The sequence below is a fragment of the Actinia tenebrosa genome, unplaced genomic scaffold, assembly GCF_029948245.1.
Source record: "Actinia tenebrosa isolate PJP-AT-01 unplaced genomic scaffold, QUT_ActTen_1.0 PGA_scaffold0__85_contigs__length_37466705, whole genome shotgun sequence".
NCBI lineage: Eukaryota > Metazoa > Cnidaria > Anthozoa > Actiniaria > Actiniidae > Actinia > Actinia tenebrosa.
Window position 1 is genome coordinate 12,289,653 of NW_028292569.1, and position 19,311 is coordinate 12,308,963.

The 19,311-nt window shown below is 37.2% G+C and overlaps 5 protein-coding genes across 7 annotated transcripts; 3 read left to right on the top strand and 2 right to left on the bottom strand.

Annotated features, from left to right (window-relative positions):
• The first annotated feature begins 1,056 nt into the window (after positions 1–1,056).
• Positions 1,057–2,697, top strand: LOC116297155 (uncharacterized). The gene has a single exon (XM_031705321.2). It carries the CDS (start codon positions 1,265–1,267, stop codon positions 2,048–2,050), a length of 786 nt encoding a protein of 261 aa, XP_031561181.1. The 5' UTR covers positions 1,057–1,264; the 3' UTR covers positions 2,051–2,697.
• Positions 2,698–3,769: 1,072 nt separating this feature from the next.
• Positions 3,770–13,405, top strand: LOC116297150 (uncharacterized). 3 transcript variants are annotated; one of them, XM_031705315.2, is made up of 16 exons: positions 3,770–4,247; positions 8,357–8,456; positions 8,665–8,815; positions 8,943–9,009; positions 9,103–9,184; positions 9,251–9,345; positions 9,642–9,771; positions 10,245–10,289; positions 10,376–10,477; positions 10,566–10,652; positions 10,738–10,980; positions 11,261–11,353; positions 11,680–11,874; positions 11,993–12,103; positions 12,476–12,544; positions 13,096–13,405. In XM_031705315.2, exons 1-16 carry the CDS (start codon positions 4,138–4,140, stop codon positions 13,153–13,155), a joined length of 1,740 nt encoding a protein of 579 aa, XP_031561175.2. In that variant the 5' UTR covers positions 3,770–4,137; the 3' UTR covers positions 13,156–13,405. The 3 variants fall into 3 exon arrangements, with proteins under 3 accessions (XP_031561175.2, XP_031561176.2, XP_088887324.1); XM_089031198.1 differs by lacking the exon at positions 3,770–4,247 and adding an exon at positions 7,011–7,134; XM_031705316.2 differs by lacking the exon at positions 12,476–12,544 and having other exon boundaries at positions 3,777–4,247.
• Positions 6,615–8,751, bottom strand: LOC116297153 (beta-1,3-galactosyltransferase 5). The gene is made up of 2 exons (XM_031705319.2): positions 8,645–8,751; positions 6,615–8,053 (listed from the first exon to the last, which is right to left on the bottom strand). The coding sequence occupies exon 2, from the start codon at positions 7,852–7,854 to the stop codon at positions 6,667–6,669; it is 1,188 nt and encodes a 395-aa protein (XP_031561179.2). The 5' UTR covers positions 7,855–8,053; positions 8,645–8,751; the 3' UTR covers positions 6,615–6,666.
• Positions 13,406–13,691: 286 nt separating the features above from the next.
• LOC116297156 (ATP synthase F(0) complex subunit g, mitochondrial) lies at positions 13,692–14,879 on the bottom strand. Its single transcript, XM_031705323.2, has 2 exons — positions 14,752–14,879; positions 13,692–14,065 (listed from the first exon to the last, which is right to left on the bottom strand). The coding sequence occupies exons 1-2, from the start codon at positions 14,834–14,836 to the stop codon at positions 13,806–13,808; spliced, it is 345 nt and encodes a 114-aa protein (XP_031561183.2). The 5' UTR covers positions 14,837–14,879; the 3' UTR covers positions 13,692–13,805.
• Positions 14,880–14,923: 44 nt separating this feature from the next.
• Positions 14,924–18,954, top strand: LOC116297154 (rRNA 2'-O-methyltransferase fibrillarin). The gene is made up of 10 exons (XM_031705320.2): positions 14,924–14,961; positions 15,440–15,499; positions 15,730–15,807; positions 15,885–15,941; positions 16,304–16,398; positions 17,134–17,310; positions 17,472–17,604; positions 17,694–17,806; positions 18,276–18,421; positions 18,828–18,954. Exons 1-10 carry the CDS (start codon positions 14,949–14,951, stop codon positions 18,847–18,849), a joined length of 894 nt encoding a protein of 297 aa, XP_031561180.1. The 5' UTR covers positions 14,924–14,948; the 3' UTR covers positions 18,850–18,954.
• Positions 18,955–19,311: the final 357 nt, after the last annotated feature.

Below are 19,311 nucleotides of genomic sequence, written 5' to 3' on the forward strand. Positions count from 1 at the left end.
ACAAATCCTCTGCGATAACACATTGATCGATGAACGATAGTACTGGCCGGTATTATAGGTACATGGAGTCACTTCATTCTGGAGTAACTAGAACTGTTCTTGACAAATGATGTGAACTGATGTCCTGCTGTGTTGCATGGGTGTCATTGACGTAGTACACTGATGTATATTTGTAAACATTCAGTCATGTTAACATGAATACATTCAAAACATCGTTTGCATCCCAGTCATTATCTCAAAATATACAACTGAGTGTTTTTCCATTAACTTTTAATGAAGTAATAACGGTGATGCGATCCATTGCCATCAGGTATAGGGAATAATTTGTAAGTAATCGATTATTTTTTCTTCGATTGGACGTTACGTCATCGCGGCCATGTTGGTGCCATTTAACAAAAGATTTCTCATTAGCATCCATTGTTAACGGCACCACAATGGCCGCCATGTTTTTGACTTTTGACTCGCTTGCAGGAATGCTTGCAACCCATCAATATCAGTTTGGAGATTCTTTAGTCTAGTTTTGGGTTATAAATTAACTCTTTTCTATATTCCCCATTCAGTAATTATGGAGTCACCAAGCAGTCGTCAGCACCACAGTAGGTACATGTTATGCATGAACTAATTGATATTGAAAAGTAAGACGGTTTGCAAGTCCCATTACAATATTCATGACAAACACATCAACAAACTATTGTCTAGCATATATACTATGTTTTAAAGATCAGTTAGCCATCCCAAGCTAGCCTTCCTGCTGAACGAATTCAGAAGAATTAAGTCAAGTTGATGTTTTACTGTTGGTTATTTCAAATTCAATTTTGTTTCAAATGAATTCTATTTATTATTTACAAGGGTTCACACACCCCGTCACCTTATCAAGATCAAAACCTTAATTCTAGTCATTACCACGTCGAGTCAGCACATCCACCTGCCCGTAACAAGCTTGTTTTATTGATGTTTTCTACTTCAAAACACCAATTTTCCTCTTACAAATTTCTTTGTGATCTTTGAATATTCGATTAAGAGTGTTTTGTTGTTCTCTGATGCATGATGTTTGTACTAATATCGAGTAACATATGGTCCTGTTATCGTGCAATGTGTGGGATGGTGTAGGACTGTGATCCTTACGGATGTGGGACAGATCAGCAAGAACACTATAAAACACACCATATCATAGGTAACCTCATTTGAACCTTGTCATCGCTGAGAGCTTCAACAAAGCCAGGGTACCTACGACTCAATTCTTCATTGACTCAGACTCACTGAGATGGTGACAAAAAAGATCATTCTTTGGACGGCACCAAGATGCGTCTCGACAGCATTTGAGCGTTCGATAATGACTCTAAGTAATGTCAAAGTATTTCACGAACCCTATTCCAATGTGTTTTACTTTGGACAAGAAAGACAGAGTCTGAGATATGCTTCATCGCCTATCGATCCAAAAGAATCGTACCATCTAGTGGGCAAGAAACTGAACAAGGAGTATGATGGTGTTAATGTTGTCTTCTCTAAGGACATGGCTTACTGTGTCCAAAACAATTTTCACATTTTCTTAGATAAAACATTTCACGATTTTCAGCACACGTTTCTCATTCGCGATCCTGCAAAGGCAATTACTTCCTTGTATCACGCCTCGACAAACCCAAAGCTAACGGGATGGAATTACTTTGATCCCGTGGAAGCGGGATTCCGACAGATGTACGATCTCTATAAGTTTATTACAGAGAACATTCATCCTAATCCTGTAGTAGTAGATGCAGATGATCTTTTAGATCATCCTGATGAAACCATGAAGAGCTACTGCGATGCTATAGGGATCATGTATGAGTCCCACATGACCTCGTGGGAACCAGGACCGGTTCCTGACTGGGATACATGGTCAGGATGGCATGAAAACGCCCTAAAAAGCTCTGGCTTCGCACCAAGATCAGAAAAAAAGCCGTACAAACCCGAAAAAAACAAAGTTCCCGATGAAATTCTGAGGGTTGTAGAAGAATCAAGGTATTACTACGATTACCTCGCATCAAGGAAGATCCTTTCTATTTATCCTTAGTTGATTGGCACCTAAATGATCTTAATGACTATCTTAGTAAATACTGCATGACTTTAAGTAAAACATGTCGCCGGTATCATAATAGTGATAGTCTTTTTTTGTCTTTATTTTTTCCACGATGTATTTTCATCACTAAACTCCTCTGGAATCAAGATTAGTGTTGGTGTAAGGGTTACAGCATGTCTAGGGTATTTATTGTACAGTCCGGCACTACTAGTGCCCGGTCTATTGACTGACAGTTAGTATCAGTACTTGTGACATGTAAAGAATATTAAGTATTATAAATAAATATCAGTTAGGGTTAGTAACACGCCACAATCACATATTCATATTCACATTTGATTTCGCGCTCGGCAGAAAAACAACCTGCTTTTCATGCGTAATTACAAGAAGTCATCTTTGAACATCAGAAGTGATTACCATCAACTACAAGCATGATGATATAGATCCTGTAATGAGGTTTGAATCGGGTATTAATTACTTCTCTCTTATGTGTAATCAAAAACTACTCGTTCAATATCAGCCGGATTTGTTCGTTGTAACCTTCACAAAAACACCAAGAACACCATAAATCATAATTGTAAGGTTGTTGAAGCAGTTCATCAACCTATAAAGAAGCTCTTAACCATAAATCATGTTGCCTCTCATTAGATTTATTTGACTAACTAACGGACCGGGAGGTCTGCCGGGAAATGGAGGAACCTATCCCTGGCAAAAATGGTATTGAAAAAAAATAATTACTTCAAAAGCTCATTTCGTCCTCATAAAATTTCCAAGGCGTTAAGAGTAAGCATACTCATATTCTGCTTTCTTGAATTATTTATACCCTCACTACAATGTGTTTGATAAGGTTGCGCGCGTCACAGTCATGCGGTAGTCAATGAGTCCAATGCCTCTCGGAAAAGGGTCTTCTCTATTTCCTATCAACCCCTCGGTGAATGTTGATTTGTTTTTAGCCGACTCTGACATGATGTGTTTATATACACTGTTTATCTATTTACACTCTATATATTTTTTACTGTAAGATCATATTTCACGAGTGAATGATGTCATCTATTTTTTATTTCATTTCATTTGTTTTATTCAATACTTCATCTTATTCCTGCAGACATTTTAATTAGTAATCAGTGTCTTGATACTTCCCTATTTGTGCTTGGCGTACGCGGTAGACATTACAAGCACTCTTCTCATAATGTAGCTGTTTATTGGTCGTTTGTTTTCGAGCCATAACAGATAGATCCTTATGGTGGATTTAGTAAAGTCTGCAGGAACTTAATAGCCAGCCACAGACAGGATTTACAATACAACACATACAAGCCTATGCTGTGCTTAAGTTGTCTCCTGTTTTTTTTTTACCTTGGGTGAATGAAATTTGAATGAGAATTTTCCAGCCTACCACAGCATATGGCACTGATAGCGCTGCTGTACAAATGCAATGTTAGACTCAACGTAAACGCTGCGGTTTTACGAGAAAATGATGTATTATAAGTGCTATAATCCAGGGCTTTTAGTGAAGCTGTTCTCAGCGGAAGCTGCTAGGTTTTTTTTTTAAAGGTTTTTGATCAAGCATAGACACCTGCATGAGATCTAGAGTGACTGATAGCGCTAAAAAGACGCTCTGAAGACCAATCACATTTAATTAAATAAACCAAGTTGTTTTCCCCCGTAGAATGTTTGATAGTGAATTGTAGTCGATCAGGTGCCGCATTTGATTCACTCAGTTCAAACTCACACTGGGGAAGATTGAAAAATAACTGGGGCTTTTTCATCATGCTAGTGTGAATATTCCATCCATCAGTCTTCATCAAACAAGTGAGCGGATTGGTCTGTTTTAAATCTGATAGAAACGCCGCGTTTGATTTTCATTTGAAAAGGCTATCAACAAACAGCCACTGTTAGTCACTCAGTTAAGCTCGACTGAACTACGGCTACATACAAGTATTTACCACTGGACTGATTTTCTATAAACAAGCGAAACAAAGTGTTGATGGTTAGAGAGGTGTAAATACATACATCCTCCAGCAACCCCTTTATCCAGTATTCAACAGTACATAAAAGTAAAACAGCATTGACATGAAGAAAAGCAAATGATCATGAATGGAAAACCATCTTACGTTCTGCATGCGACAGCAATTGTTGGATGTGGAATATCTCTTTTCTTTTGCGTCGTTTCGATCATTGGGTTCTCGTGCTTTAGGTAAGTTAGTCCAGTCGACTAGTGGTCAGTATGATAAATGCACATCTAATTCTAACTTTAATGTTCCTTTTATTAACATCTTTATATATCGTCCTCCGTCGCGCGGCTATAGATGAATATGATATTATATTATGACTTTGTTTTCCAAAATCCAAAACGCGTTATACGAGATCAAGTCGTCGTTGTTCGCCGACTCAAAGCGATGAGATATTGCTATCTTTTCCTATTCAATTAAGATTTTCGATTGTGCTATGATGTTTATTGATGGTTTTCAGTTCCTAGGGAAAATAGGGTTGAAACCTTATTAAAAATTGTGTCTTTAGTGTTAACTCGTTATAACATAGTGCAAAAGCCGGCAATGGCCGGTAGAGAGGGTGACTAGCTCGTCTGACTGATTCGATGACCAAGACTTCAAATTAGCCTGTTTTTAAGGATGACTGTTTTTTAAGAGGGTTTCAACCTTAATGTTCTTGCAAATAGCTGTCTTCCTAAAGTCATAGACAAAATATTGTATAAGACAATTTGCATGCCAGGTTGATTGAGTCACCAGTAAGATATAGCCAGCCTAAATAATTATTCATCAGGTGTCGCATAAACTTCATAACTAGTCAATAAAAGAATGATTTTGATTTATGAAGATTATTATCTTATACTTCGAGAGAAACGTTGTCTAGTTAGCATCAAGGTTATAAAAATTCAATATGATTGACATGTAATACTCTGACAAGTGTGTTTCAAGGATCATATATTCTTTCCTTGACACTTGTCATGCTTCTCCTTCCTATTCTACAAGTTTTTTTCCTGGATATAGTGTTTACAATATCATTCTCGCGTTCTTTGTTTGGCCTGACAGTTAATGTCCGAAAGTTAGTCCACAAGCAACAAAAAGGTGCCAATTACGTCGCTGTGAACAAAAGCCTCCACAAAAGATTTTCTTATTAAGGCATTCAAAATGACAAAACTTAAAAACATGTCTTTGACTAGGCCAAAACATGGCAGAAACAAGTGGTAAACCACAAGAAACGACACTGGAGACAACGCGCGTGAGGTAACTCTAGTGGGAGCAAATGAAAAGATAGAATAACTGAGGAGAAAGTGCTGCTTTTGTAATTACATCTACAAATAGTTAAACTTGCAAGTAGCTCGGATGATCACTTTAGGCCCCGTCCACACGTGTCTGGAAATTTTTGTATCCGCAAATTTTTTTTTGCGGATACGAAAATGTTCGCGTCCACACGCAGCGTATTCGAATCGTTTTCACCGTCCACACGTATCCGTTTTCGTAAAATTTGCGGATACGGACACAAAAATTTGCGGACACGTGTGGACGCAACCAGTATCCGCAAAAAAAATTTCCGGATACGAAAATTTCCGGATACGTGTGGACGGGGCCTAAATGGCGGTCCCGTCTCACCACTTTTCATCATTAACCAATATCGGAGGGACATAATATAGAACCACTGAGGACGTAAAGAAACCCTGGCAGTGACCACCCTTAGAGTCCACGCCTATACTAACCATCTCTCATCGTCGTAAATTGCATAAAAAGCAATTTCAAATGAATTCACAATTCAATATAAAGCGCCATTGCATATTTCCATACAGAGAGGGCGCTATTACAAATCATAAATCACCATCATCATTATATATTGTTTTCATATTTCATTATATTCTTGGCTGAGTGTCGGTGTCGCATGCAATACACGAGTCGAATCTTCTGTGCCATGTTGCCGCCATCATGCAGGAGCAAGTGAGTTATGCGTAAAATATATCGCCTCCACTATTTGATCTATTTGATTTGAAATTGCTGTTCATAAATATCATCGGATATTCAAATTAGCCGTGGTTATTGTTGCTAGAACTAGTAGCTTTGGAATAGGTATGGCCGAAGAAAAGGACCTTTGATATAATCTACTGATCTCTAGTCTTACCATCAGTCATATAACTAATTAGCAATCATAGAACGATAGATAGTGTACAATAGAACAGAGTTGGGTGACTTGGGATAACAAGTCAAATTCAATAAGTTTCACTTTCCTGAGCAATCCGCTATAAGACAGCCTCCAGTCCAGTCAATCAACGTAACATTTGAGTGTAATGATTGAAATACTGGAATACATTATGATTCGTTATATTCTTTTTTTTAATCTTGAATTTAAAATAGGAACAAGCCCAACACTGGGACTGGTACTTTCCAATAGAAGAGTTTGAAACTAGCCTGGTTTTTATGCTTTTAGTCGCAAGATTTCATGTCAAATGTCAATGAGCATAACTATAAGCATAGTGTAATATGCTACAAGACAGCATGAAACCATGCGACAAAAGATCCCCCTTTGAATTGTTGGATTATCATATGAATATACTCGCTTTGATAAAAACTTTATTATAAACTTATTTATTATAATTTTCTTTAGTTGATTTAGTATTGTTTTGCGGATTTGTCTCTAATTCGAGTATATTTGTCATGAATGAATTCTATGGCAAGAGAGTCGAGTCCATGCCCCAAAGCTGACAGCTCCTTCAGTCGTTTATCGGGAATCTTTGGTAACGTCGAGTGTAAATTATTATCCAATAAGAACTGATTACCAGCATGATAGGGATTGAGTCCAATACTTTTAGCAAGCAAACCAAAATAAGCATCTTCTACTTGGAAGCGTGTGATTCTCTGTGATGAGTCGTACAACTGTTTTAACACATTTGTAGAAAACACGTAAAAGGGGCCTGCGCAATAGTTTGGGTAATAATGAGCAGGGAACTCTGAACGACTAACAAACCATCGAGACTGTCTATTCCTATAGACCTGACCACGATAATGTACAAAACCTGCATATAACTTGGTTGGTAAATGTTTATCGTGAAGCCAGCCAATCAGATTAGGCAAATGAATGTAAGTATCATCATCTGCTTTTAAAACGAACTTGGGCTTCACACCAAGAGCCCAACCAAAAGAACCCCATATCTTATGAACTAAATTCCTGTAGCTTTCTTTTTTATCTATCCTCAAGATGTCCCCAAACGCGAGATATTCACTCTCAACTTCTTGATCTATATTTGCATCATTGGAGAAACCAACCGTAAAGACACAATAAACCTTTGAACCGAACTTCGGGTTTATATTTGCTGATTTAGCAGCTCGACCTGTTTTGTGTTTGCTATCAACTGTTCCTGCCCAAGTCTTACGTATTACGTTCCTCCTGGAAAGTGAACTGGGCTTTGATGTTATTAATACCAGTAGAAACAAATTGTTTTCGGTAATTTTCGGAGCAAATGCATGGTCCCTTATAACACCACCAGTTATGTATGATGGTGGCGGCAAAACGACAACAGTTTTCTTCGACAAATACGAGTGAATCCAGTCAATAGTTACTTGCTTAGCGTTTGATAAAGATTCGGATATGGAAGCAAACAAACCAGGATGGTTTGAAGATTCTTTCTCTCCTTTCTTCTTCTGGAAAACGAATTCATAGAAACCACTCGAGTTCCTCCATCTTTCTCTACTACGATTAACAGCGACATTTACTTTGTCTACAGCATCAAATTCATACAAACTGAATACGATAGCTTGTACAGCTACGAATAAGATAAACACGTTGATTTTCGACGGCATAACATTGAGATAGATGTTTGAAAACGATGGTTAATTATTTCAAATTCCTTGAACATCATGATCCATCCCGAGCGTGTGACTCAGTCATCCATGCATCAGTATGCTGATTTATTCAATTCATGATACGTTTAGTCATCAGTGTGCTGATTTATGGTCGCGTCATGTCACGCATGTTGCTGTACCATACAATAAACAAAAACTAAAACAAAAAACAAACAAAGAAACTATTATACAAAAGAAAAGAAGAAAGCATTGCAAGTCACGTAAAACTAAGTAATAAATAAGCAACCTTTGGACTATTAAAAAATCGATAATCATTTCCCAACACGACATCTCGCGCAAGGCACGAAATCTTCCATCTTTACTTGACGCTTTTTGCATATGAAAAGACGCAGCGCAAAAGTCATAATTGTCTAATATGAACGAGTTCTTTGCTGAAAGTTAGCGTGTTTTTATATTATGGCAAAGCTGCAAAGAGCATAATCTTTTGTTGCATTTGCAGGCCTCGTACAGAATCGATGTTGATCAAAAAGCATTTGACGATGGCTGTATGTGCAACACAGACCATCTTTCTCGTTGCAATCCAAGGCTACAAAGAAGAGGTGACAGTTTGTGATGAAATGATTCAATGGAATATTCTGACTTCTTATCTCACTGCCTTATCACGACCAAGTGGTAAAATGAAAAATATTGGATGGGGTGAAGACGGATGAATTATAGAATAAGTACAAATATAAAACAGCCAATCAGCTAATCGATGCTGACTATTGCTGTTTGTTTTGGTCGTTACTGGATTGTTTTTCTTTGTAGATTGGCTGTCGTATCCTGTCAGTGTTGCTTCATCTAGCAGCAACAGCTTGTTTCACATGGTGTGCTCTCGATGCTCTTGGTTTATACTTTTTCCATGTAAACAGTTTTCATCCAATCAGGAACACAAAGCTGTATCTCCTGGTGGGTTGGGGTAAGTGCACCCTTCAGTAACAGATGCAGGAGAAAAGATTCATCGTGATGTTTCAATCAAACCTTTTGCAAATGTTAAACGATAAACTTCTTTAGTGTCATGAATAAAGGTATTTTGGACTACACAGGTATCCCGTGCATGGTTCTAATCCTGACCCTGACCGTGGGACTCGTTGATGTAGAAAGTACAATTACGTAAGTAAATACATCTGTTTTCTGTCTGCAGTGGTGCCTTGAAATGTTTGAATCGTTTGTCTCACTGGATTCTGCTTATCTTACTTGTTACAGATACAATTTATCACTGTATAGCTGCTGGGCATCTGATGCGATTGTCTGGACTTTTGTTGTCCCATCTATTCTTGCTGTAGTCGTAAGTAATGATTGTGTAGGCGGCTTTCACCATGATTAACTCACTTGTTTTCTGTTGTGTTGGTAGGCAGATATTATTATTCTCTGCACCATTATGAAGCAACTGAGGTATCCATCATATGATATCTCACCCAAAGCAGTCATCGAAAAACGAGGAACTAGGTAACGACAACCGCGCACTAGTTTAGAATTCTTGTCATGTTCAGTTTTCAAAGAGATACAACCTATCATTGCTTATGATATCATTATTAATGTATTCAAACGCGCATTTGTATTTGAAATAAATTAGACTTCGTATGACTGTGGAAACACGGTCACAGTACACGACATGGTAACGGTACGCTCATACCGTATACTTCCATTGTCATGAAAAATTTTCTTTATATTGAAAATTATGTCAGAGAAAATGATTGTCAAACTGTAGATAAGTGTTTTAAGGCGTTTGATGGTCTCTCAAGGTATGGACTTCGCACCAATTCATTGATGTTACTTGGTCTGTGTATTGGATGGATCTTCGGGATCTTGTCGTTAAGAGACACCAATAATCTACGGTACCAGCTGATTTTTGGTCTTGTAAATGGTCTGCAGGTATGTAGTAAATACAATACTGCGTTATATAGCATCCACACATAAGCCCCGAATAGATTAGATGAGCTTTCATGCCGTATTACATAGCCTCTACGCTGGCTCATATTACAGATCTGGCTGCACAATTTTGAAGGAACATTATTTCACGATTCTGTAGAAAGTAACCAAGGGTCTATATATAGGTTATGTAGGTATATCTTCAGTTGACATGGTAACCCCAGTAACCAAGCCAGTAACCATGGGTCTATATAGGTTATGTAGATATATCTTCAGTTGACATGGTAACCCCAGTAACCGAGGGTCTACATAGGTTATGTAGATATATCTTCAATTGACATGGTAACCCCAGTAACCGAGGGTCTATATAGGTTATGTAGATATATCTTCAGTTGACATGGTAACCCCAGTAACCAAGGGTCTATATAGGTTATGTAGATATATCTTCAGTTGACATGGTTTCACTCCTTCTTCAGGGAATCTTCTTGTTCTTTTTCCATTGTCTCTTGAACACTGATCACGTGAGTATTATTACAGGCTGACGTCACAGGTGATATTATACGAGTAGAGCATGCACGTATCATGCTGATGAATACCCAATCCTTAGGTGAAGGGGTATATCAGTACATCAGGAAGAACGACAAGTACCGAAGATGAAGGGCGCAGCACGGCATCTGATGTCAGTAGAACGAAGAAACAAGATCAACAGGTACTGAATTATCAAGACTATCCCGGCTTAGCGTAAATAACTCAATCCTGCTGTTGACATCGTATGGTTTCTCTCTCTCTCTCATCAGACAAGCACGAAAAGAAAGGGTCGACAACGTGCATCTAAGTTAGAGAATGTACCTCTTATATCACTGAATAGTGGCCCCAGCAAGCAGGTCAGATCATCACCCCTCTATATCTATATCATAGGTTAATCTTCCAATTTTTGGAAAGTTTATGTTATTTTCAATCCATCTGCAGGAAGAAGAAAGTGCTGTTAACTTGTCTAAGACACTCGCTGTTGAAAGCTGTTCTACCTCAGTCGACATTGTGAGCGAGCCTTTGGATGACCGAAAACAGCATCTGAGATCAGGTGATCATGACGTCATTACTCATTTACCAGGGACGCCTGATCATGACGTCATTCCTCAATTGCCAGGGACGCCTGATCATGACGTCATTCCTCAAATACCAGGGACGCCAGATCATGCAGCAGATGAAAAAGTTAGTTCTTCGTACTTGACTGATGACATGTATATATGTATATATTATACTTTATTTTCTCCTCTCTTATATTTTTACTTTTAGGTTTTTAATCACAGATTTTAACATAAATCTTATTTAGATTTTCATAGATTTCATATTGCTGATCACTGGTTCATGAGCTGTTCTATCGTGTCCAGCTGGTCGGTTTTATAAAAATCAAGATAAACAAAGATATTATGACATACTACTAAGATTGTATTTCCTAATCTTAATGATATATTTCTTTAAATTTTTCAAGGCTTGTACTTCACAAGACCAATTTAAAAGAAAAGCGAAAAAAGATGATAGAGTCAGTGCAACAAGACCCAAAACAGCCGACAACAAACTACAGGTATGTGAAAAATGTACAGGGATTACATGGAAATAACGCCGCATAGATCAGTTCCAGTTGCCTCCCCTCTAGTATTGAATATGTTGTGCTTGGCATGGATTTGCGGTTCCCTGCGTGATGCAAAGGCCCGGCTACCTTTCAAGATGGCACCGGGAACTGTGAAGGGGACTATTGAAATCAATTTGCACCTTGTCCCATATTTGCGACCACACCCTACTCAATAATATATCATCATACCAGTGAGCACTTACTGTCTGATCAGAATGGTATGATACTATATCACCGTACCAGTGAGCACTTGATCAGAATGGTATGATAATTAACAGGTATGTGAAGAGGCGAATCAAGAGAAGCGCAGAAAGTCAAACAGCGAACCAGTCATATCATCCAGTTACGAGGATAATAAGGGACAAGAACGCACAGAAAGACTGAAGGCAAATGAGAGAAGTAGTGTTCAGTTTCATTACAGTAAGCAAAAGCGATCAGCAAGACCACAAAGACCACATAGCTCAGTTAACGAGGTAAGTGAACTTCTGTGCTACAAGATAATTAGGCCCACTACATGTACCGATGTGTTCCACTTACAACAACCCTTGCGGCATGGATACTAGTTGACTCTTCCTTTTCTTTTCTCTTCAGTTGGAAAGTTTGTTTTCCAGAACAGACTTTACGCCCACCAAGCCTCATCGGTCATCTTCATCTAGTCTACACAGCTCAAAGGCTAGCAGAGATAGAAAAACTTCTCAGGAGGTTAGCTGATTTCAGATCATCAATATCATTAGACTATTAGTTGTTTATTATTAGTTATTTGGACGTGCAATGTTTTCCCATTACAGACCATGTCATTCTTAGGAGAAAAAGATTCTTTGCTTGAGTTGCATTCGTATTCATGTGTCTTCTCATGTGAAACCATTAAACAAAGAAATGATACTCTAGGGAATGAGGCATGTTCTGTAATGGGAAAACGTTTGGTAATGGGAATATACCACCACAAGGTATATTCCCAGCATTTTCGAGACACTTGTCACAAGCAACTGCGTCTATAGCTATAATTCCTCTTTGTATATTGGTTCAGCTAGGTGCACCCAGTGGTATATATCAAGGTATTCGTTATTTCAATAGGAAAAACAAAGGAAAAGATTCTCATCAACTGACAACCATGACTCGGACCAATCAAGTAATACCAATGAGGTATTCTTGATTATTCACATTAGAAAAACATGTTTGCATGATTTTAACCAAATAGTCTTCTCCTGAATTCACTTGAGTGATTATGAAACAATGGTTGCAATTCAAGGTTGAACTTGATAAAATACAATCGTCCCATCTCAACTTGCAACCATTATTTCATGTATCTTTCTCATGGCTGACTAGTGCATGAAAATGAAGTCACCCAGTTATTAATTCACGATAAAAGATATTAAAGCAAATGTAATGCATTTATAGAAAAGTATATTGACCTTTTGTTGTGATCTGAATTTGCTCTATCCACCTTCATTTTGAATGAAGAACCTTGCTCAGCCTTGCAACATGACTGGGTGACCTCATTTTCATGCTCTCGTCAGCCATTTTGGAGAACAGTGTATGGTTACTCCAAGAGGTCTGTGAAGAAGAGGTTCTTTAAGTTAATCAAGGTAGCTTACCATTATATCAATCACTAATTGGGGTTTCTCTTTGCCTCATAACACCAAAATATAGCCTAGTGATGGCACTGTTACTGACCTTTTTCTTTTGTATTTAAGGCTTTGGAAGAGTCCCAGTCAAGAACTCCTTCCAGAAGTACTCAGCAAACAATACTCTAGAGGTTGTGCATGGAACATAGGCATTGAATATTGACCATCAGGGCCTGTTCATCTGTCACTCTTATGTTGAATATTAAACTACATATTATTGATAGATATTGAAGAGAAGAAAAAAAACAAAAATACTGTAATGACGAATCAAGACAATGAGAAGGCATAGGGTTTTCTGCTAATAGATTAATGGATTTTAAGTCTTGGATCAAAACAGCAATTAAGAAATATACAGCATATTAAAGGATTATTTATATTACTTTGTGGGCAGTCCTGTTTCGGTAGGGCATGTATGAGTAAACAAGGGTAAACTTTATTATATGCAGTAATGCCTCTATTATGTGAACACCCTTTATCTAAGAGGTACCCTCCTGACTCAATTAAATGGACAACTGCATGGGTACCAAAATCATCTTCCCATTTTTTGACAGTAAAACAAACCTCTATTCTGCAGACAACTCTATCACACTGGGGGAATTATAATGGTGTCACTGTATTATGGTGAATTTCATTCAAGTAGTATTGACATATATCAGCAGTCATAATAGAAGTAAAAATCAGACCATTTATTTGAAACGTAATTGACAGTCTTACAAGTCATGGTACACAAGAAGGCAATCCTAATGGATCAAACACACAAGACTAAATATCAGAAGAGATTAAACATTGTATCCAATAATACTTCGTCTGCCAATGATTTCTCCAACATAAAACCACATAGCAATTTCCACGGCAACAAGAGTGTTGGCCACACCTTCTTTGACAGTAACATTGAGGAATCTTCCTGAAATGGTAGCATCTTTAAGGTTGAGGAATGCCTTCTTGATTACTGGCCAATCTGATGGACTAGGTGGTCGCATCTCTACCCTAGCATTACTCCAGAACTTCTCTAGTGTTGGCTGGGCCTTCTTGGCAGAAGCTAAAACACACATCATCAACATTATGCAATTAAAATATGATATCAATTATTAATAATTATTTGATTAACACTTGTGTGTTAGTCATGGCATGGCAGAGCTTAAACAAATGGCCGGTAATGTTCGATTTTGATCAGTAACGTTGAGCCAGAAACGAAGTATGATCGAGCTATGAATAATATTTAGCGGGTCAACGTTAAAAAACTCATACCATATAGTGATATTATCTGTTACCCCCTCCCCCTCAGGGCTATAATGTATAAATCTCATTTTGAACTTCCACTTCAAGATGCAACATAGTTTCCTCATAATGGAATAGAATACTACGATTTGGAAATAAACTTTAAATAATTAAAAGCACATTAAGTAAAAGCTGTTTTAAGGCTGATAAGACGGATGGTAGATGTTATTATATGCCCGCCAAGGCTGACATCTTTTTTCACTGCTTTCAAAATCAATATTATTTACAATCAAAGCTTTTTTCTGTGTAAAAACCGTGAAAGTGTAAGTTAACCCAACGAGATATTCTTTTTTCTAAGGAAGACGATAAGCATTTGATTTATAAAGCCACTCAACATGAAAGAAAAATGAATGTTTAGAGCATTGTACTATGAGTCTATAGATCACAGCGATATGTTTACATAAATTCTTACTCATGAAAAGTTGTACGTATATTTGTCGTTCTTACCCAGGGCTTGGAATCCATATTTAGTGGCTATTACAGGTGCTCTAGTAACGATTTTTTGCCCCAAAGAAGCTAACTTCTGCGCCATCTTGGATTCTTGCTGCCGACCGGGCCGCTACCCACTCTGCATTGCGCCCTTACTGCACATGCGCACTTGTTTGTTTTGAGCACGTGCAGTAGAAGTTACAACACAGGACAAGATGGGAAAACCAGGTAATATTTATTGCTTTTTTTTACACTTTTGGCAAGATTTCATACCTGATAAGGACCAAGTGTTAATATATTAAACTATCCTTTATGAATATTGCTGATTGTGTACGAGTACATCATATTTTTTGGGTTGTAATACCGCTTCAAACAACACGTGGTTAAGATGCAAGATGTTGAAACCATAGTTAATAGAGTGAAAACCTTTTAGGTTACTACCTCATATCAAGAACATTTTGTCCGTGGATATTATGAACTGTATAGCACCACAAGTGAATAATAGTTATATGTTGATATTTTTGTGTGTAGATGTAAGGCAAAAGTCTGATACATAATAAATACAGTCTATTCAGAAGCAAATTATAGCAACTATAAATTGCTTATCGGTACTGATTACAAGTTGTGGTTAGATGAAGTATTGTCAAAATTATTCAAGTGTTGATTCTTATTTGAATAACGTCTACAAAACCTTTTTCTTCATCAGGATTTTCACCGCGAGGAGGGGGTAGAGGTGGAGGCAGAGGAGGAGGATTTGGTGGAAGAGGTTAGTAGAACTGGTATTCTACCTTAGTATTCTTTTGTTGTTTCTTTGAACCAGATATCTTCTATGTAGGAATAATTGTAGTCCCAGCTTCATATGTACAAGGGAATGCTTTGTTGGTCTTCCCTAAATTTATTATTATACATCTACATTCATTAACTTGCAAAAATAAAGTGCATAATGCAAGTATATATATGTGCATACTAATTGAATGGCCTTTTCAATATCCATAGGTGGTCGTGGTGGAGGCAGAGGGGGTGGTCGTGGAGGAGGACGAGGGGGGTTTGGAGGCAGAGGTGGACGTGGAGGAGGTAAGGCTAGTATTGATTTAATACTTTTTAATAACTACAATCAGAGTGACAATTCAAGAGTTTCTGCTTAATTTTAGGACGAGGTGGAATGAAGGGAGGTGCCAAAGTGACAATTGAGCCACACAGACATGAAGGTAGGTTTATGTTTGTTGTTTCTCCAAGAATTAGATATATACATATTCAAGGTCGTCATTAAATCTTATTGCAACAATAGGCTATTTCACGGATTGCACCACCATTTTGAAATTTACATGCTTATATCCATAACGTTTTTTGAAATCCTCCTCAATCAGCTTTATATTTTGACCCCTTTCCCTTGTTGTTTATAGAGATCTGCCTTATTACTGAGCCTCATTTCTATGTATGTTTCAAAATGGCAGCACCATCTTTGAAGTCTATTTCCTTGGCATCGCATAAGTTGCCTCTTTATATTACTACATTTGTTTAATGTATGGGCAAAATGTAACTAATTAGCTGTTCGTTCAATTTTATTAAGGAGTTTTTATTGCAAGAGGTAAAGAAGATGCTTTGATAACCAAAAATCTTGTACCTGGAGAAACAGTATATGGAGAAAAGAAGATATCTGTTGATGTAAGCATTAATTATTGTTATTATTGTATTATCATAATGAGATTTTTAACAATTAATGTACCTTGAGTTTTGAGAGGAAGGTCATTTTAAATTTGAGATATCACAGCAAATATAAATAAATGTACTTGATGATGAGTCTATTCACTGCCACCCTGGTTGGCTCAGTTCGTAAGAGCGTTGGTCTGTTGTGTGCGAGGTCGTGGTCGAAGATGTTAGAATGATTGAGGAGAAGGTGCTGCCTTTGTAATAATTTCTGCAAATGGTTACACCTTCCAGTCTTCTTGGATAACAACTTTAAACCATAGGTCCTGTCTCCCAACCCTTCCTAATCTGCAGTAAAAATGGGGGACATAAAAGAACCTGTTGAATTATTTGCGTAAGAGTAGGGGATTGTCTCCAGGTTCGACAGCCTATCCCTATTTGGAGGCATAACACTAATGTACTAACAAATTACTCCTGATTGCAAGCTGCACAGCTGCTAATTAGCACCTTAAATGCAGCCTATGAAGTCCTCCACTGGCAATAAATGTAAAGCTCATTGAGACATTGTATAAATGTGCTATATAAGAACCTCCCATTATTATTATTATTATTATTATTATTATCATATGTTTATTTTAACTTCAGACATTTTTGCTACATGAATACAGAATATTGCGGGCATGAATTATTATCATCATTATCATCATCATTATTCAGAAAATAGGTAAAAAATGTTGTACATTCTCATTTCAGGGAGTAAATGAAGGAGAAAAAATAGAATACAGAGTGTGGAATCCCTTCCGATCTAAACTTGCTGCAGCTATTCTTGGTGGTGTTGATAAGATTCACATGCCTCCAGGAAGTAAAGTACTTTATCTGGGAGCAGCTTCTGGAACAACTGTTTCTCATGTATCTGACATCGTTGGTCCTGTAAGTACTTCATAGCCAAATGACATGAAGTTTATTTACCAGTGTTATGGCATGGATATAGTGTTTATGTATCATATATATATATATATATATATATCTGCTTTCTACAAGATATTATGCCCCAAATACTAGTACTGACTTGATATGCTTTGCTGTTGTAGGAGGGACTAGTATATGCAGTTGAATTCTCACACAGATCTGGCAGAGATCTTATTAATGTAGCAAAGAAAAGAACAAATATCATTCCAATAATTGAAGATGCTCGACATCCTCACAAGTACAGAATGTTAGTTGGTGAGTAACCCATTCAACAAATTGTGTAAAGTGCATCTGATCAAACATAGTTTACTAAAGGAACATGGAATGATTTTTCCTGTTTACAGGTATGGTGGACACAATATTTGCAGATGTAGCACAGCCAGACCAAACCCGTATCGTTGCAATCAATGCACACATGTTTCTTAAAAATGGAGGGCACTTTGTAATATCAATCAAGGTATTGTCCTAAGTCATCTGCTTTCTTCTTGGATTCTAAACATTTGGGTTATTGCTCTCCTTGGTTCAAAAAGGTGTTTGTACATTATACACATAATGAACATAAAAAAACAGGGCTGAAAAGGTCATCAAAAATATCATCAAAGCTAAGACAGAGGGTCATTCTGGGTAGCCAATATCCTGGACATTTGGAGGGCATTTGCATACAGATACATGTATATATTAAAAGTGACAAAATGCATTGTTTGATTAGTGTTTGAGAGCAGCAAAACTACAATATGTAGAATATTAGCTTCTTTAGCATTTTACCCAGAACGACCTTTCTTTGATCATTAAACCTAGGCCTTTTTTAACCTAATAATATGATTTCAGTGTGGTGTATATTGATGAAACAATTTAATAGTCTGCTTTTGTCAGTTTCTTGTAATTGAAGGTCTGACAATACTTTATTTTGTAATTTTGATCTTCAGGCAAACTGTATTGATTCAACTGCACAACCAGCAGCAGTATTTGCAGGAGAAGTAAAAAAGATGCAAGGAGAAAAAATGAAACCACAAGAACAGTTAACTCTTGAACCATATGAAAGAGACCATGCTGTTGTTGTGGGTGTTTACAGGTACATTAAAATATCTTGATCTGACTTTGAAAAGGCCTTGAATTTCACTATTTCTCTTGAAAAGTTCATACATTCTTTATAAATATTTGACATTTTTGAAGGCTTGTAACTTTGCTACTTTTTAATGTAACTTGTTCAAATCCAGGCTTATTGAAATTGAGATGCTTCCTCGTATGACAAAGGGTTTCTGGGCCGGGTTCAAAGCTGGATTAGCGCTAATCCAGGATTAACTCTACAGGTCTTAAGAATTAACCCAGGATTATCACTAATCGGGCTTTGAACAACTGGGCCCTGATAATTAGATCGTAACTAGTCCATTCTTTACCAGTATCTGACCATTCATTATTTCAAGCCCTGCTACATTAATACCTACTTTGTCTAATCACTTTCTTTGCTTTCATTTCAGGGCTCCTCCCAAGAAGACATAAATTTACCCAAACACATACTCACTGCTGTATTTTCTGATATCTTGTTAGTGTATTTTATTTGAATATTGTGTTTTAGTCAAAAAAATTAAAATGAATAAAATCAAAGATTTGAAGTGCCTATAAGCCTTACAGAACGCCTTCTTGATTTGAAAGCCCTCTTGAAATAAATAAGAATGGTGTTACTATCCTTTGATAACTCATTTGGTTGCCGAAATTTTCGATTAGAAATTGCATAATGATGACATCATCACAGAGACCTAGCAAAAAGTCAAATAAAATAATATTGATTATAGTGCAGGGTTAAGGAAACAATGGGTTTGGTATGTTTGATTTTGTTGGCTTGTAAACAACATTGAACCCAGGTTCTTTTTAAGGAAATTTAAAAGCAGACATCCAAAGCTGTCCCCATTGGTTTTTTTTTGAGATAGCGAACATGGGGCATTATGGTCAAGCTTAGGTACA

Coding starts and splice junctions, on each gene's coding strand:
- LOC116297155 (XM_031705321.2), top strand. CDS start 1,265: ATGGTGACAAAAAAGATCATTCTTTGGACGGCACCAAGATGCGTCTCG.
- LOC116297150 (XM_031705315.2), top strand. CDS start 4,138: ATGATCATGAATGGAAAACCATCTTACGTTCTGCATGCGACAGCAATT. Junction 10,290..10,375: donor GTCTCTTGAACACTGATCAC/GTGAGTATTATT, acceptor CCCAATCCTTAG/GTGAAGGGGTATATCAGTAC. Junction 12,104..12,475: donor ATAGAAAAACTTCTCAGGAG/GTTAGCTGATTT, acceptor TTATTTCAATAG/GAAAAACAAAGGAAAAGATT.
- LOC116297153 (XM_031705319.2), bottom strand. CDS start 7,854: ATGCCGTCGAAAATCAACGTGTTTATCTTATTCGTAGCTGTACAAGCT.
- LOC116297156 (XM_031705323.2), bottom strand. CDS start 14,836: ATGGCGCAGAAGTTAGCTTCTTTGGGGCAAAAAATCGTTACTAGAGCA. Junction 14,066..14,751: donor ATATGGATTCCAAGCCCTGG/GTAAGAACGACA, acceptor TGTGTGTTTTAG/CTTCTGCCAAGAAGGCCCAG.
- LOC116297154 (XM_031705320.2), top strand. Junction 15,808..15,884: donor CAGAGGTGGACGTGGAGGAG/GTAAGGCTAGTA, acceptor GCTTAATTTTAG/GACGAGGTGGAATGAAGGGA. Junction 15,942..16,303: donor TGAGCCACACAGACATGAAG/GTAGGTTTATGT, acceptor AATTTTATTAAG/GAGTTTTTATTGCAAGAGGT.